At 34.9% G+C, this 17,880-nt stretch overlaps 1 protein-coding gene across 11 annotated transcripts in view; it reads left to right on the top strand.

Annotated features, from left to right (window-relative positions):
* Positions 1-15,334, top strand: part of slc4a4b (solute carrier family 4 member 4b) — a 56,931-nt gene extending 41,597 nt beyond the window's left edge. For 2 of the 11 annotated variants that reach the window (XM_065243866.2, XM_065243857.2), the window contains 16 exons: positions 933-1,107; positions 2,014-2,147; positions 5,521-5,789; positions 5,906-5,964; positions 6,107-6,295; positions 6,723-6,836; positions 7,168-7,329; positions 7,540-7,718; positions 8,202-8,274; positions 9,739-9,807; positions 10,117-10,224; positions 10,312-10,377; positions 12,008-12,169; positions 12,259-12,352; positions 12,997-13,065; positions 13,170-15,334. In XM_065243866.2, the coding sequence (XP_065099938.1) occupies positions 933-1,107; positions 2,014-2,147; positions 5,521-5,789; positions 5,906-5,964; positions 6,107-6,295; positions 6,723-6,836; positions 7,168-7,329; positions 7,540-7,718; positions 8,202-8,274; positions 9,739-9,807; positions 10,117-10,224; positions 10,312-10,377; positions 12,008-12,169; positions 12,259-12,352; positions 12,997-13,031 (1,888 nt within the window). In that variant the 3' untranslated portion in view covers positions 13,032-13,065; positions 13,170-15,334. Of the gene's footprint in view, positions 1-932; positions 1,108-2,013; positions 2,148-5,520; positions 5,790-5,905; positions 5,965-6,106; positions 6,296-6,722; positions 6,837-7,167; positions 7,330-7,539; positions 7,723-8,201; positions 8,275-9,738; positions 9,808-10,116; positions 10,225-10,311; positions 10,378-12,007; positions 12,170-12,258; positions 12,353-12,996; positions 13,066-13,169 lie in introns of those variants that run through there. The other 9 variants (XM_065243862.2, XM_065243855.2, XM_065243860.2 and 6 more) reach the window with 8 other exon arrangements.
* The last annotated feature ends 2,546 nt before the right edge of the window (positions 15,335-17,880 follow it).

Raw genomic sequence — 17,880 nt, 5'->3', positions numbered from 1 at the left:
TTAGTATTTTTGTCTTATTTTCAGGAGAAATATCTAAAAATTCTTAAATTAAGATGCTTTTTCTTGATGAGCAAAATGACGTAAGAAAATAAGTATTTTATAGACAAAAACTATACAATTTAAGTAAATTTAAACTTAAAATAAGCAAAAATATCTGCCAATGGGGTGAGAAAAAATAAGTTTTCTTTTTTGTTTATCACTTAATTTAAGCAAAATTTTCTCACCCCATTGGCAGATAATTTTGCTTGTTTTAAGCACAAATTACCTTAAATTGTATAGTTTTTATCTAAAAACTAGACTTTTTTCTTAATTCATTTTTCTCATCAAGATAATACATCTTGATTTAAGATTTTTTAGATATTTCTACTGAAAACAAGACAAAAATACCAAGTAAGAAAGTCATTTTTTGGCTTACCCCATTGGCAGATTTTGCTTGTTTTATGCACAAAATCGCTTAAATTTGATATTTTTGACTAAAAACGAGACTTATTTTTTTTGGGGTCGTTTTGCTCATCAAGAAAAACCATCTTAATTTAAGAATTTTTTGATATTTTTACTGAAAACAAGACAAAAATACTAAGATTTTTTTTTCTTGAAAATGATTTTTTGCAGTGTTAGAATGAGACGCTTTTATCAACATACACCGCGGGTCCCCTTACATGGAAGTCACCATTTTGCGCCGCCATATTTCTACAGTAGCCCTAAATGGACATACTGCTCTATTTAGCGCGTTTTGTCACTACGTTGTCTCAGACGATGCCATGTTTGTCCTGTGGCGCCTATCGTAGCTTCTCTATGTGTTTCGAAAGGGAGGGGTGAGCTGTAGACTGTGCCGTTGTTTTTTTACTCTGAATCTCACCGCTAAATGCCGCTTAAAATTGACACAGTGGACCTGGAGCTGCTTTAACTTCTGTTTTCTTGTTTTATTACAGGTTCTGTGGCGGTCTAATTCTGGACGTCAAAAGGAAACTCCCGTTTTTCGCAAGTGACTTCTACGATGCTCTGAACATTCAGTCTCTGTCCGCCATCTTGTTCATTTATCTGGGGACCGTAACTAACGCCATCACTTTTGGGGGACTGCTGGGAGACGCTACAGAAAACATGCAGGTTAAACAGTTTATTAAGAAAGCATTTCTGTATTTGAGCATGTTAACATATTGTGCTTTGTACCAAAAGTAGGGCTTAGCAAATGTAAGCTTATTTTGAAGCTTACATTGTATGTACAAGTCCAGGTATTTAAAAGCCACATCTAAGTCTTGTGTGTATCTCTCATGTCCAAATGAATGGAATTGTCCCGCTTTTTTAATAGTCACAGACATGAACCGTGAATGGCCAGTTGTTAGTCGGTGACAGGTGCAATTGGGTTTGGATAAAAATCTGTGTAGTGCAAGATCAAATTTATCTGTTGCACGTTGTGTAATACTGAGGGACAGTAATACGTGTTTTTTCCCGAATAAGCATGTGTGTGTATATATAGTCACAGGATTGTGCCGGCACATGCGCTGAGTGCAAAGTTGTGCGTATATTTAGCAGTTTATTTATATGGGTAGGCTAAGGAGGATCAGCTAAAAAAAACCCTCAGATTACACCCACAAATATCACATCACACAAATACACTTTTGTGAAATCCCTCTAAGCAAGGGAAGCTGTTTTTGTGACATTTGCCTTTACTTTTAAACCTGTGTCAAATAAAAATCGTATGTCAGTGTATTATAGATTGATGTTATTAAACTGGTAACTTGATTATTTATGGGATTTTTTTATTTACGGATATTGCTTTAGCAAGCAACACAGAATAAGAGAAAGCTTCAGTAGTTTGTGTTGGAAACAGAATTTGTCTAAATAAGCAGTTTTAGATCTGAGATGTCAGGTGTGCTCTCAAAAAATAGCTGACGTCGGTCGAATCGCTCGAGTTTACAAGACAAGCGTTTAAATAGATTACTTTGGTTTCTTTTCTACGGTCACTCCCTGCTCCTATATGTTTTGTAAATCTCTCTTTGTTTCTCTCCACAGGGCGTGTTGGAGAGTTTTGTCGGTACGGCGTTAACTGGTGTCGTCTTCTGTCTGTTAGCGGGTCAACCCCTTACCATCCTGAGCAGTACTGGGCCCGTTCTCGTTTTTGAACGTCTGCTGTTTAACTTCAGCAAGTGGGTACAAAAACACATTCATATAGAAGTATTTAATAAAGCAATAAGCCATGAGAGACATGATTTTACCATAGTGGCTTACCATAGTTAAAGGGACACTCCACTTTTTTTGAAAATAGGAACATTTTTCAGCTCCCCTAGAGTTAAACATTTGATTTTTACGTTTTGGAACCATTCAGCCAATCTTCGGGTCTGGCGGTACCACTTTTAGCATAGCTTAGCATAATCCATTGAATCTGATTAGACCATTAGCATCGTGCTCAAAAATGAACAAAAATTTTCGATATTTTTCTTATTTAAAACTTCTGGAGTTACACTGTGTACTAAGACTGGCAGAAAAAAAAAGTTTGCGATTTTTAGTACGGCAGCAAAGTCCTTGATTATTACGCCAGAACGAGAGTATAACTTCTAGCAATATCGCTCTAGAAATTCACAAACTTTTAATTTTCAATCGGTCTTAGCACACAATGTAATTACAGAAGAGTAAAAATTGAAATAGGAAAACTATCAAAACTCTTTGGTTATTTATGAGCGCGATGCTAATGGTCTAATCAGATTCAATGGATTATGCTAAGCTATGCTAAAAGTGGTAGCGCCAGACTCAGAGATCGGCTGAATGGATTCCAAAAAGGTAAAAATAAAATGTTTAACTCTAGGGGAGCTGGAAAATGAACATATTTTCAAAAAAGTGGAGTTTCCCTTTAAATGCCATTTCCATTAGAAAAACGTCAAGGCTTTGACGTATATACTGATGTAATGGTTGGGACACAGTAGCTGATAAATCTAGAAAATGATAAAAGGTAACTACTGTTTCACTTTGATAAAGGTCTGGTTGTATTGGAGCTTGATTTTTTTGTCATTGATATGCCACGTTATTCTTGAACAAATCAAGCACCATTACTGGGAACAAAATGTTCTGAGTTATCTGGGATTAAGATACTTCTTATTGTTTTCTGTTTTACGACAAGGTCCAGTAGTCGTGTATGCATGTCAATATGTGAATCTCTCTCTCTCCCTCTCTCTCTCTTTCATGGTTCATGTTTCTCTGTTTATGTTCCATTATGAATAATTGAGTCAGATTTCATGTCTCCGTCTGCTAGACTTTATCACGTTCAGGGTTTCCAGCTAAAATGCTGAGTCATATTTACAGAATTGTGATAGCGAGAAATAGGGGTGGGCGGTATGACTAAAAATCATTTTATTTCACGGTAACAGTATATTTCACGGTACATATTTTCCGTTATATTTTTACTTTTTTGTTTCACTTTCACATTATATTTCACACCTCTTGATTACATTTCCAGCTAGAAATTGGCATTGACTTTTTATATATGGAATTAGTTATTACCAAGGCGCTCTATGTTTATATGAAAATCCATTTCACAGAGTCATTTTATTTCACAGTAATTGTATATTTCATGGTATATATGAAGAGTAATAAATCCATTATGACTAATTTGGGTAAAAATGTGTTTTCTATGCCAAGAAAGTGACAAGATGAAAACCACTATTTTCTACAAACCTTCACATAGCATTTTTAGGTTAAAATAACATCACATTTCAAACCCACACTGCAAAATGATTTTCAAGAAAAACATTTCTTTTTTTTTAATACTTTTTATTGTGACATTTTTCATATTACTATCATACAAGTAACACAACAAAATTGACACAATATATATATATTTTTTCCCTCCCTTTTGTCCTTCCTTACCACACAGTGAATGACAAAACAAAACAAAACAAAAAAAAAACAAAAACAAAAAACAAAAAACAAAAACAAAAACAAAAACAAAACAAAAACAAAAAAAAAACAAAAACAAAAACATTTCTTAGTAGTTTTGTCTTGTTTTCAGTAAAAATATCTAAAAATTCTTAAATGAAGATGCTTTTTCTTGATGAGCAAAATGACCCAAGAAAATAAGTTTAGTTTTTAGATCAAAAATATCAAATTTAAGTGATTTTGTGCATAAAACAAGCAAAAAAAATCTGCCAATGGGGTGAGAAAAAACATCTTGAACATTTTTCTTAAACACTTAATTAAAGAAAATATTTTTTTGCTTGTTTTTTTTCACAAAATCACTTAAATTTGATATTTTTGGTCAAAAAATAGACTTTTTGATTTTCTTGGGTCGTTTTGCTCATCAAGAAAAAGCATCTTAATTTAAGAATTTTTAGGTATTTTACTGAAAACAAAACAAAAATACTAAGAATTTTTTTTCTTGAAATTTTATTTTTGCAGTGCATAATTTTACAGTGATTTTTTTCAAAGATTTATTATAAAAACTGAATATTTTTTTTCCACAAAATGCATTAAATCAATGACAAGTTTTTTTCAAAATGCTATAAATCTATTGAATCAATATATAAATGTGCATTCATCTTTGCCATGTTATATTCATTTAGTTGAGTAGTGGTATACACTGAATAAAAATCTAAACATTAATTGCATTAATCAAAACATTTACCTATATATTACGAACACTGTCATTGCTGCTGTCATCCTTGGGACGTCGTCGCTAAACTTTTTCGACACCGATCAGCTGTAAAATGTTTGGTCCTGCTCGATTTTTGTTGACTTTGAGTAAAATTATGGCAAGTTTTTTATAAGATCCTATTGGGTCAATGTGTTAGCATGACAGAAGATTGATGCTGTCGTGTGAGAACAAGCAACAGCCGGCATTTTATCGTCTATCGGGTGCCTCTTGCGTAAATTATTCGATTTTAATGGCTTACGTTTCTTCCTCGTTACAGAAAACCACCACAGGTTTATCAATAACATCAAAAGTATTATTTTGTTTTTGTTTGTTTGTTGATCACGAAGTACAAAGTAGATGAGGAAAACTAGGATTAAGTGTGTATTTAATGCTCCGCCATTGTTGTTTACACTGCGTGGAATGGTGCGCTGTGATTGGTCAAAGAGATTTATTGCATTCTGCAGAGAAGGAGGACTGGCATTTATCACGTTTTGGGAAAAAAGGGTGATGACAGAATAACATGGCGGATATTAGATTTTGTGTAAAATTAAGAATTTACTTTTTAATACTGACCTGATACAATACTGAATTTGGTTGTAACTATAATTTTTTTAAAATGTTTTAAACGTTTATTGCGTTTTGGAACCAAAATTTTTTCGTTATATTTTCACTTTTACACCTTTTTATTGCATTTACAGCAAAACAATTGGTTTTGTATTTTTCATATATGGGATTAGTTATCACCAAGGCGTTCTATGTTTATATTTCAAACTGAATTCCATTACGCTGCCTATGAAGGCTGTTAATTTATTTTTATTTTTATCTCATTAGTTCATTGCTTTACTCCTTAACTGTGATTTTCTGATTGTTTCTCATGTCACTTTTCATTGGTGTAGGGATCATGAGTTTGACTATCTGGAGTTTCGTCTGTGGATCGGCCTGTGGTCGGGGTTCATGTGTCTTGTCCTGGTGGCCACAGATGCCAGTTTTCTGGTGCAGTATTTCACGCGCTTCACAGAGGAAGGATTTTCTGCTCTCATCAGCTTCATCTTCATCTATGACGCTATCAAGAAAATGCTCAAACTGGCACATTATCACCCCATCAATTCCGACTACAACATGGATCTCGTCACCCAGTACGGATGTCACTGTAATCCTCCAGACGGTGAGAGAAAGTAAATAAGAGTTAACGAACAGTGACTGGTTTTTCGTTCACAAAAATTTACAAATTTAAAATTGCTCTTAATTAATAATTTTCTTAAAAATGTCCTTCTTTTAAAGGCAACAATTCGGCTATCTACATGGAGAAACTTGAAGCTCTGATGAACAGCACTGGTCAGGTACAAACAGTGTGTGAGATACCCACAATGCACCTGTACTCTTGGATTAGTTATGAGCAACCACTATTGCCTAGTTAATGATAAGGATGAGAATTACCGTTGCCCAGCAATCACTAATACTCCTCTCCCTGTGTTTGCGCAGGAGCACATGAATGCGACGTGGTCATCGCTGACACGCTCCGATTGTTTGGAATTTGGAGGACAGCTGATTGGTCCAGCCTGTGATTATGTCCCCGATATCACGCTGATGTCCTTCATCCTCTTCTTTGGCACGTACACCTGCTCCATGGGTTTGAAGAAGTTCAAAACCAGCAGATTTTTCCCGACAACGGTACACGCACACGTCAACATCACACGTTAATGAGGAGATTAATCTTGTTTTAGCGTTGCCGTGAGGATGTCGTTTTATCCTCGGTGGAATAACACAACCTGTCCAAACACGAACGGAGACTTTGAGCTGTACCTGAAAGTCATTGCTTTTGAATTAAACCGCTCTTGGTTTGGCACCTGTTATGGAAAATCGTCAGCTTTGATCCGTACAAAAATGCAAGCTTGTTATCAATCTGATTTTGTGCTCGTTAAAAAATTGTTAGTCGCCCTTAATCTTCACTAATTAGAGATTATGGATTTAGAGATTATAATCTTCACTGCTTTTTTGGACTCAGGTGACTTCACAGGGACACGCTATACTACGAAAATAATTGCAAAGAAAAAAATGCATGCTCATAATCGACTTTTAAATCTTTACACTTTCACAGGTTCGCAAACTAATCAGCGATTTCGCCATTATTCTGGCCATCTTGATCTTCTGCGGAGTGGACGCCTTGGTCGGTGTGGATACACCCAAATTAATAGTGCCAAGTGAATTCAAGGTGTGTACGTGTGTGTTGTAAATGGATTTAATCTGTGTGATTTCCCAGTAATCCTTTAATAGTATGATATTAACATCAAAACCACTCATTGAAGTTCTTTGAACCTGTAATTCGTGTGCACACCTGCTCAAAAACACACAGGACATGGTGCTTATAAGTATTATCTAGTTATTATATCCCAGACTAATCTTTATTGACACACGCTTAGGGGATATAATCTGTTGCTTTTATATTTGATATATTATAATCCAGAACATAACATAAATGCACATTCATGTGCTTATGATGTCATATTGTTAATATATTCGCATGTTTTTTCCCGTATACACAGCCGACAAGTCCACACCGTGGCTGGTTTGTTCCACCGTTTGGAGGAAACCCCTGGTGGGTGTACCTGGCGGCGAGCTTACCTGCTCTCCTGGTCACCATCCTCATCTTCATGGACCAACAGATCACAGCCGTCATTGTCAACCGCAAGGAACACAAACTTACGGTACATATGTGCCGATGTCACATGTTAAACTAATTCCAGGGAATGTGATGGAATTTTATTTGGGATTAATCATGGTGTAAACACTGACCGCTACTGCACGCACACCGCTATTATTGTCATATAAGAAGGAATTTTATTTGACATGCATGTGTGATTTAAAGAATTATATATCATAGATAACGCTCGTGTTATATTTTCACCCGAGTGCAGAAGGGGGCTGGGTACCATCTGGATCTGTTCTGGGTCTCTATTCTCATTATCGTGTGCTCGTTCATGGGACTGCCTTGGTACGTGGCGGCCACCGTCATCTCCATTGCCCACTTAGACTCCCTAAAGATGGAAACGGAGACGTCGGCACCTGGTGAACAGCCCAAATTTTTGGGAGTTAGGTGAGACAAAACTTTAGTCAAAGTATGAAAACCTCAGCTGCAGTTAGAGATGTATATGAACATTTATCTCTGACTATTAAACGTTAACTTGACATAATTGAAACCTCAGGACAGGTGCACTTCACATGGAGGTATGATTACGATGAAGAGACAGGTGAAAACATCTGTGTAGTTACAATGAAAGAGTCATATTTATAAAGTTTAATCTTTTAATTTGGACCTTTTCTTAGCAACTGTGTGGCAACGCCCTGCAACCAAACGAAATCCTAGCGATGCCCTTAGAAAGCACTCTCCAGTTTGTATGGATTTGCAAATAGGCCAACGTAACATATTTTCAATGAGAATTATAAATGTTCAAAAATGTACTAGGAAATGTAATAAATATTTAGATTTTTATCACACGGGTATTAAATAGGTAATAGCAGGATAACATGATGTGGATTGAGATTGACTTTGGGTCATGATTGATTTTTTCTCTTGTAGGGAGCAGAGAGTGACAGGAATACTTGTGTTTATTCTGACGGGTCTGTCTGTCTTCATGGCACCTGTTCTGAAGGTTTGTGCATTACTTCAAGTCTGTAATCTGATTCTCAACTCACTGTTTTTTGGTGAAATGGCAAATAGAAAAAATTGAACAGCACAGAATATAAGCATTTCAATTTTCTGACTATTTATCTATCTGTCTGTCTATATATGTCTGTTTATCTGTCTGTCTGTCTGTCTGTTTATCTATCTATATATCTGTCTGTCTATCTATCTGTCTGTCTATTTATCGGTTTGTCTTTCTATCTGTCTGTCTATTTATTGATTTGTCTATCTGTCTATCTGTCTTGTCTGTCTATCTATCTATCTATTGGTTTATCTGTCTGTCTGTCTGTCTGTCTGTCTGTCTGTCTGTCTGTCTATCGGTTTATCTGTTTATCTGTCTGTCTGTCTGTCTGTCTGTCTGTCTGTCTATTTATCTATCTATGTCTGTCCGTCCGTATGTGTCTTTGTCTGTCTGTCTGTTTATCTACTATATCTGTCTGTCTGTCTTTCTGTTTGTTTGTCTGTCTGTCTTTCTATCTGTCTGTCTATCTTTCGGTTTGTTTGACTGTCTGTCTTTCTATCTGTCTGTCTATCTTTCAGTTTGTCTATCTATCTGTCTGTCTGTCTATGTCTGTCTTTCTGTCTCTCTGTTTATCTACTATATCTGTTATCTGCCTGTCTGTCTTTCTGTCTGTCCCTATGTGTCTCTGTCTGTCTGTCTGTCTATTTATCTACTATATCTGTCTGTCTTTCTGTTTGTTTGTCTGTCTGTCTTTCTGTCTGTCTATTTATTTATCTATCTATCTTAAAGTTGGAAGGATTTTGATTGTTGAAGATATGGGCATTTTTGCTAGTTTTGTTACACCGATCTGGAACAGCCTGTAAAAACCCAGCTAAAGTAGTTTATTGTGATTCAATGCTTCATCCTAAATAATCTAAAGACCAGTCTGTAAAAATAAAATCTTGATATCTTTAATATTGACTGAGTAAAGTCAAGGCAAAGATTAAAATCAATGTCAAATAAAAATTTGATGGTCCTGATCTCATTATTAGATTATGACACTTTGGCCTGAGTTTCACAGATGTACAGTGTATGACACATCTTTAAAAAACTATGAGAGCGCACCATAGTATCAGTCCAAAAGAATAATCATGGGACATGTTTGGTTGCCGTTGTGCCCCCTGTTGGACATTATTTTTTTTAACCTGACTTGCTAGAGGCTGTTGGTCTCTAAGTGGAAAAACACTTGTTGCAAGATGTCAGATGTATATAGAGACGCTCTGTGTGCTCTTGTGGGAACAAAGATTCACGTATAGCTTTGTGTCAACATAACAAATTCTGTTTCATTGTGAGGTGTTTGCTTTGATCGATATCTGGTGTGTCTGCTGACGACTTTTGTCTTCCTTTAACCTTTGATTTTGTGACTCACACTAACACTTTTATGTGCTTAAAGACTAACTGTAGTAATCTTGTCATATTGTGTTTCAACAGTTCATTCCTATGCCTGTACTGTATGGTGTGTTTCTCTACATGGGCGTGGCCTCTCTCAATGGTGTACAGGTGGGTTCATGTGTCTTTAGGAGGATCATGTTACCCATTGGCAGTAAAAGACTAATCCTACTGAGTACCAGATCTGCACTGGAGCCTGGGAACCTAAAAGATTCCAGAACTCGATGTCAATATAATTTAGGTTTAGTTTACAGTGTAATACATCTAATGGCTTTTTAAACCTTGGAGATTTCAGGACAGCTTTTCAAAGTCATAGTATTGTTAATACTAATCTACAGAATATAAAGACTATAGATGGTATAGGGACACCTTAGCAACCTAGAAAAATAAATAATGATTGTATATTATGTGTGTATGTAGTTTATGGATCGCCTGCAGTTGTTGCTGATGCCAGCCAAACATCAGCCAGATCTGATCTACCTGAGACACGTACCGCTCAGACGCATTCATCTCTTTACCTTCATACAGGTGTGTGTGTGTGTGTGGTCACATGATGTATAGCATTAATCTGTATGTGTTATATGATGACCACATGTTTGTATGTCGTGCACACAGGTGCTCTGTTTGGCTCTTCTGTGGATACTGAAGTCTACAGTAGCAGCCATCATATTTCCTGTTATGGTGAGTATTTTCTTCGAGCGATGAACACACAAACATGAAGCTGTACGTGCAAGCGTGGGAAAAGTTTCAAAACTGTGTGGCTTTATGTCTATTCATATGTCTGGATGTCTCTATGTCATCTATCCATCCATACTTCTGTCTGTCTGTCTGTCTGTCTGTCTATCTATCTACCTACCTATCTATCTATTTATTCATACATACATACACACATACCTCTGTCTGTCCTTCCACCCATCCCACCATCTACACCTCTGTATCTATCTGTCTATCCATCCATCCATCTATACATACATCTGTCTATCTGTCGATCTATGTTTGTCTATTTATATGTCTGTCTGTCTGTCCATATATCCAACCAGCAATTCCACTGTCTATTTATCTATTTATGTCTGTATGTCTGTCCATCGATCTGTCTGTCTGTCTGTTTATTTATCCGTCTGTCTATCCATCCATCCACCCAACCAGCAACACCACTGTGTATTTATCTATCTATCTATTTCTGTCTGTCTATCTATTTATCTGTCTGTCTGTCAATTGATCTATGTCTGTCTGCCTGTCTTTCTGTCTGTCTATTTATCTGTTTGTCTTTCTGACTGTCTATCTATTGTTTATCTATGTCTGTCTGTCTGTCTGTCTGACTGTCTATCTATCTATCTATCTATCTATCTACCTACCTACCTGTCTATCTATTTATCGCTCTGACTGTTTGTCTGTCTTTCCATCCATCCATCCATCTATATCTATACCTCTGTCTATTTATCTGTCTGTCTATTTATCAGTGTCTATCTTTCTATCCATCAATCAATCCATCCATCCATCATCTATACATACGTCTATATGTCTGTCCATCTATCTATCTATCTATCTATCTATCTATCTATCTATCTATCTATCTATCTATCTATCTATCTATCTATCTATCTATCTATCTATCTATCTATCTATCTATCTATCTATCTAACTATCTATCTATCTATCTATCTATCTATCTATATCACTGTCTATTTATCTATCTATGTCTATCTGTCTGTCTGTCTGTCTGACTGACTGTTCGTCCATCAATCCCTCCATCCATCTCTCCATCCATCTATACATACCTCTGTCTGTCTGTCTGTCCATCGATCTATGTCTGTCTGCCTGTTTGTGTGTCTATTATCTGTCTGTCTGACTGACTGTCCGTCCATCCATACGTCCATACATACCTCTGTTTGTCTGTCTGTCTGTCTGTCTGTCTGTCCATCGGACTATGTCTGTCTGTTTGTCTATTTATCTGTCTGTCTATCCATCTACCAACAGCAACACCACTTTCTATTTATCTATCTAGCTATGTCGTCTGTCTTTCTATTTATCTGTCTGCCTGTCAATCGATCTATGTCTGTCTGCCTGTCTTTCTGTCTGTCTATTAATCTGTTTGTCTTTCTGACTGTCCATGTCTGTCTGTCTATCTACCTACCTGTCTGTTTATCTATTTATCGGTCTGTTTGTTTGTCTGTATGTCTTTCCATCCATCCATCCATATCTATACCTCTGTTTATTAATTTGTCTGTCTATCTATCTGTCTATCTATTGTTTATCTATGTCTGTCTGTCAATCTGTGTGATTCTGAGATCTCTGTCTATGTTGTTTTTAGATTCTTGCGTTGGTGGCGGTCAGGAAGGCCATGGATTACTTGTTCTCTCAGCATGATCTCGGTTACCTGGATGATGTCATGCCTGAGAAGGAAAAGAAGAAGAAGGAGGACGATAAAAAGACAAAGAAAAAGAAAGGATCCATTGACAGCGAGGCGAACGACGTGAGTTAGTTTGTTGTGTGTTTACCGTGCTTAATAGAAACTATGCTAAAGCTGTAGTAGTAAGAATATCCCACCCGCTGCGTTCACAGTCGGATTATCCAGCCATTGAAAATGTTCCCAGTATAAAAATCTCAATGGAGATGATGGAACAGAAGCCAATGCTGGGGGAGGAGCCCTCAGCCGGTAAGTAAACACACCGGATTTCCCTCGACCTCATGTACGGGTCTCAACCGTCACCGTCTTGTTTCTAACAACTTTCAAGCTTTCTTCCTTTTGCTCCTGACAAACACAACTTTCCCTGTTTGGCTTTCTGGTTTGGTGTGGATCAATAATCTTATAACAGATGATGATGATCATTATAATGTAATTGCATATATATGTGTTAAAGTCAACATCAGTATCGATATTGTAGTCTTATTCACTGGTGCCAATGTTTAAAAAAAATAATGTACAAAGATTTAAAAAATGCGTTACTGTAGCTCAATCTGTAGGGCAGCACAAAGGTTGTAGGTTCGATTCCCAGGAAACACACATATTGATAAAATGCATAACTTGAATGCCCTGAAAGTTGCTGTGGATAAAAGCATCTGCCAAATACATAAATGTAAAATAGATATAACGTTGCATATCCAGTTTCACAATTTGAAAGTGAAATAGCCTGGCATGTTGACTTTAACTGTGAATAAGTCATAACATTTTCAACTCTTTCTGTTTTCCAACTATTAACCTATTAAATCTCCTTTTCAGCAGCATCATAACACATTTAAACCTTCTGTTGATCTGCATTGTGCCTATATTAACCGTCTATTTCTTTTCTTTTTTTAAAGGAAGTAAATCCACGTCCTTCCTCACTCCATACTGATGGAAAGCACTTTTCCCCTTCCATGACCGTGTAGGTAAATCTGTGTGTATTAAATTAATATTTGTAGGATACAGTAATTCATGTCTTTTGTGTGTTTTGTGGCCATATACACATCTAAGTCCCATTTTTCTTTCCTAGTCAGAATTTAAACCTATTTAAGAAGACTGTGCCTCAGATTAGAATCGATCTGAACCCTGACAACAAGAAGTTCTTCTGGAAATCTCAGACGACGGAAACGTCGCTTTAAACACTCAGAAACGATAAACTCCTAAGAAAGGCCTTCAGAAGGTTTAGTCTTTCAGATTCCTGTTAAAACAGGATTTGAGTTTTCTTCATATCTCAACAGAATACATTTAAACACTAAAATCAATAACTGCACATGCTCTTTACCAAAGAGTCAATTTTATTTATTGCTTTTACTTCTCCAAGTGTCTTTATCTTGATGTTTTTCCTAGCATTACTGTCATTAAAACAAAGATATTGTCACTTAAGTGTTAGTTTTCGGTTGTGGGTCCAGACATTTATGAATTTATGTTTTTCATCTTCTGATCAATTATGAATACTTTTCAAACTTTTAGAACCACAATATTTTATTAGACAGATAGCATAGATGTCATAACCACAGAGTTATGTCGTAATCACAAAACGATGTCGTAATCACGAAACGATGTCGTAATCACAGAATGATGTCGTAATCACAGAATGATATCGTAGCCAAAGAATTATGTCATAATCACAGATGATGTCGTAACCACAGAATGATGTCATAATTACCGAATGATGTAGTAACCACAGAATAATGTCATAATCACAAAATGATGTCAGAATGATATCATAATCACAGAATGATATCGTAATCACAGAATCATGTCGTAATCACAGAATGATGTCATAATCACAGAATGATGTAGTAGCCACAGAATGATGTCATAATTACAGAATGATTGATGTCGTAACCACAAAATGATGTCGTAGCCACAGAATGATGATATAATTACAAAATGATGTCATTATCACAGAATAATGTCGTAGCCACAGAAAGATGTCGTCATCACAAAATGATGTCGTAATCACAGAATGATGACTTAATGACACAATGATGTCGTAATCACACAATGATGTCGTAATCAGTCTTATGTACAATCTGATTGAATGATGAATATTTGTGGTTTGAGTTTTCTTTTTCTTTTGGCCAAAATCTGTGCTTCATGGAAAGATCAAATAATCTGCATGTATCAAAGAACAAATATCAGCATCTCACTTCTTTTATACCTTTCTTGTTTGTGTTTGTGAATCTCAAAACCGGTACTACATATGACTGAACCACAATGATGGTCATAATTTTTTCCCAGTAAGGGAAAATGTAGTTCATAGACTTTACTGAAATCTTTCCTGCACTTAACAAGACACTTGAGTTTAAAGATGTATTTGTTTCCTATAATGGGAAACATTCAATATGAATATAATGTTCTAGTTCTACCTCTTAATTCACTGTAGGTGCCAGGCACTCTGTGTTTGAGTGACACATTTCTCTATGCAGTACGTTACAGATCTTAAAATCAGTGTGATGTTGATTTGATGGGATGAATGAGATGCTTTGAACAGATGTGTTGCAATATGATTTCATGCATTTACTGTGATTAATCAGTAATCGATTATGATGATTTTATTTTCTGGATTTTTTAGCAGTGAGCTTTTTTAAAGAAGAATTAATGTAGATAAAGACGTCTTTTTTACTGACTTTGACAGGAGTTTAATTCCTCTTTGTATGGACTCAATATTTAAAGTGGAACATGGAAGCACAGCATTGAGCAAACTTCCTTTATGTAACTGCTATTAAAGCTTGTATTCAACACTGCTATACAATCAGTCAGCAAATTAGGTGTAGTATATTTTGAAATATGCATGAAATGATCAACAATCATTAAAACTTGAATATAGAAACACAAGTCAGTGTTTGTAAATAGATCTTTTATAGCAAATTATCTCGAATCAATGATGTCTTCCACGAGTTGTATTTCTTTTGATTGTATTAAATTGTCTGTGCGTTTTTAAGGAGAGAAGTGCGATATCACCTTCGCAGGTTTTTATAGAAGTCATTTCTTTTCGACACAGATGTTTTTGTTTTCTGTATTTATTATACCCTTCTCTCTTCTGGTGACTCTTATTGTATTTGCTCTTATTATGAAGGTGATGCTAAAGGCAATAATGATGAGATTTGCAGTTAATCGCTGTTGTGTAAAAGGGAATCACCTTGTGACTTTGTGACATGACAGGCAAATTAAAGCGATTATAAAAACGGATCATTCTGATGGTGTGATGCATTAAAATGACTGTGTTTTTGATCATAGAGACATTTTCACTCCACTTAACTTTCAAAGGGAAAGTGTCAACTTTCCTGGACAGGGTTTAGCTTAATTCAAGACTAGGTCTGAGTTATATTAGGATATTTAAGTAGTTTTTACAAACATACCTTACAAAAACAATACTGTTTTTAAGATGCAATTTATGTTAAAAACTGTTAGTGTAAGACGATTTTAAATTAAAGCAGATCAAACATGCAGTCTGGGACTAGGATAAACCCTGTTGGGGAAACCACCCAAAAATATTTCATTCACTTTTTTTACAAAAAGCATGCATTCAGGAAATATCTATTTGCAGGTTTTGCAAATAGATATTTCCTGCATGCATGCTTTTTGTAATAGGTATAACGCCTAGAATAACACACTTACAGACACTTTATTATGTTATGTATAAAATACAAACAACAATGCTTGCATTGCTATTACTATTATTTATACTTATTGTTAAGACTTAAACAAGCTTCTCACCTTAAATTATAAGATTTGTGCTTAGATGCTATGGCCATGCATGATACCTTATACTTATCATACGGCAAAAAAAAAAAAAATATTTGGCCAAAAATATATTTTAAATACATGCTTAATACATTTTTTTTTTTAAGAAAATAATGCTAAATTTATTATATATTTGAATTTGAAAATATATTTAGTTTTTCATATATCAACATATATTTACAAATGTATTTCAAGGGCAAGCAAATACATTTCTAATTATAATCACATATTGCAAAAATGTATCATTTACAAAAATATATTTTAAATATAGGCTATGCTGCTAAATACCAATTTTTTATAAAGTATATTTTTTGACGTTGAAACTATATTTAATTTTAATATATTTAAAACTGTATATTTCCTTGGATTGAAATATATGGAGGGCAAAATATATTTTTTAATGTTGTAAAATGTATTTATTTTTTTTAATATATTTCAAAATATACAAAAAATGGCCAAAATATATGGGTGAAGAATATATTTTTGTAGACATATTCCCGTCCGCATATATTGTTTTTGCCATTTTTTGAAATATATTTAAAAAATATTTATTTTTGCAGTATGGTTTCTAAATATTAATTGACCTCAAAGGTCAAGGTGGCACAGACTAAAGAGGAAAGGTATCTGAATCTTAGAGGAACTTTAAGGAAGTTTAATCTGGATAAAATCCCAAAGGCTAAACCAAGGACACTGTGTCTTTGTAATCTTTATTCACATTCCCTTTCCCTTCTGTGTCTTTCTGACCAAATCCTTCTTTACATGTGCCCTGAAATCTCTATAACCCACGTGTTTGACAGAGATAAGTTGCGTTTTCTATCAAATGGACAAGGATGGCTAGGTATTGCTTAAATTGCTCTCTATCACGGGACAGGTCTCGTCCAAGAAAAAGATAAGTTCAGATCCACATTCTTTCCATTTTAGTAACGAATGGATCTCATCACGCGAATGGATTACCCAAAGCTACGTCACTAAATTACGTACAGTGGACTGAACGTCACCACGCGCTTGGACAGATTTCATTAGCAGTCACTTTCATCTTGTGATATGTGGCTTTTATCACGGATTGCAACAGACACCAACTGTCCTATACTCATAAAATGCAATGGTATCTGCTTGTTAACAAGCTAAAAACTTTTGACAAGATGTTCGAAACGTCCACGTCAAAAAAATAAAAACGACGATGAAACATGTTGTTAGATATGTCTGTCGGTCTGTATCAGTTCACATAAAAAAATACTGTAGTCGGCAAATACAATAATATTTACTATGGTATCTCAACAGTATTAGAGAATAACCCACTGTCATCTACTGACATCTAGTGGTCATTATGCGACATTACGGTTTTTGTTTCTTGAACAAAAGCAGATCACATGTACACAAAAAATATTCAAAGGAACTAGAAAATAAAGTTTGAATCAAATTCAAGAATGCAGATTTTAAGAAGCAATTTTGAGCAGCCTGGTTTAACATTTCCTAAAGAGTTTGTTTCTTATTGTGAATGTTTCATCAACTTTAACATACATACAATCATTATTTATTTATATATGCTTTATGCTTTAATATTTACTATGGCAAGGTTTAAAAACACCATAAATCTCACCATTTCACTATAGTAAAATTACTTTAATATTTTGGTTCCAATACAGAAAACATAATTTTTTAATATATTTCAAAATATACAAAAAAATGCCCGAAAAATATATGTACTGAAATGTTTTTTTTTTTTTTTAAATGTGATTACAAAAATATTTTTCACTTTTTTAGCATTTTCACACTTTTTGGCAATTTCTTAAATATATATTTAAAATAATTCCATTTTAAAGCATTTATATTCACCTCACCTCGTAAGAAAAATACAAATACATTGTATGTTACAAACCTGTAAACATAACAGGTTAAATATATTTTCAACAGCAAATTTTAATTAAGCTTTACTACTTTTTATAAAATGTATTTCGCATATATTAATTTTCCATTTTTGAAGAAAAATC

The sequence above is a fragment of the Paramisgurnus dabryanus genome, chromosome 18 (assembly GCF_030506205.2).
Source record: "Paramisgurnus dabryanus chromosome 18, PD_genome_1.1, whole genome shotgun sequence".
Lineage (NCBI taxonomy): Eukaryota > Metazoa > Chordata > Actinopteri > Cypriniformes > Cobitidae > Paramisgurnus > Paramisgurnus dabryanus.
Note: the sequence above shows the minus strand (reverse complement) of the source record. Positions and strands in the feature narration are given on the sequence as shown.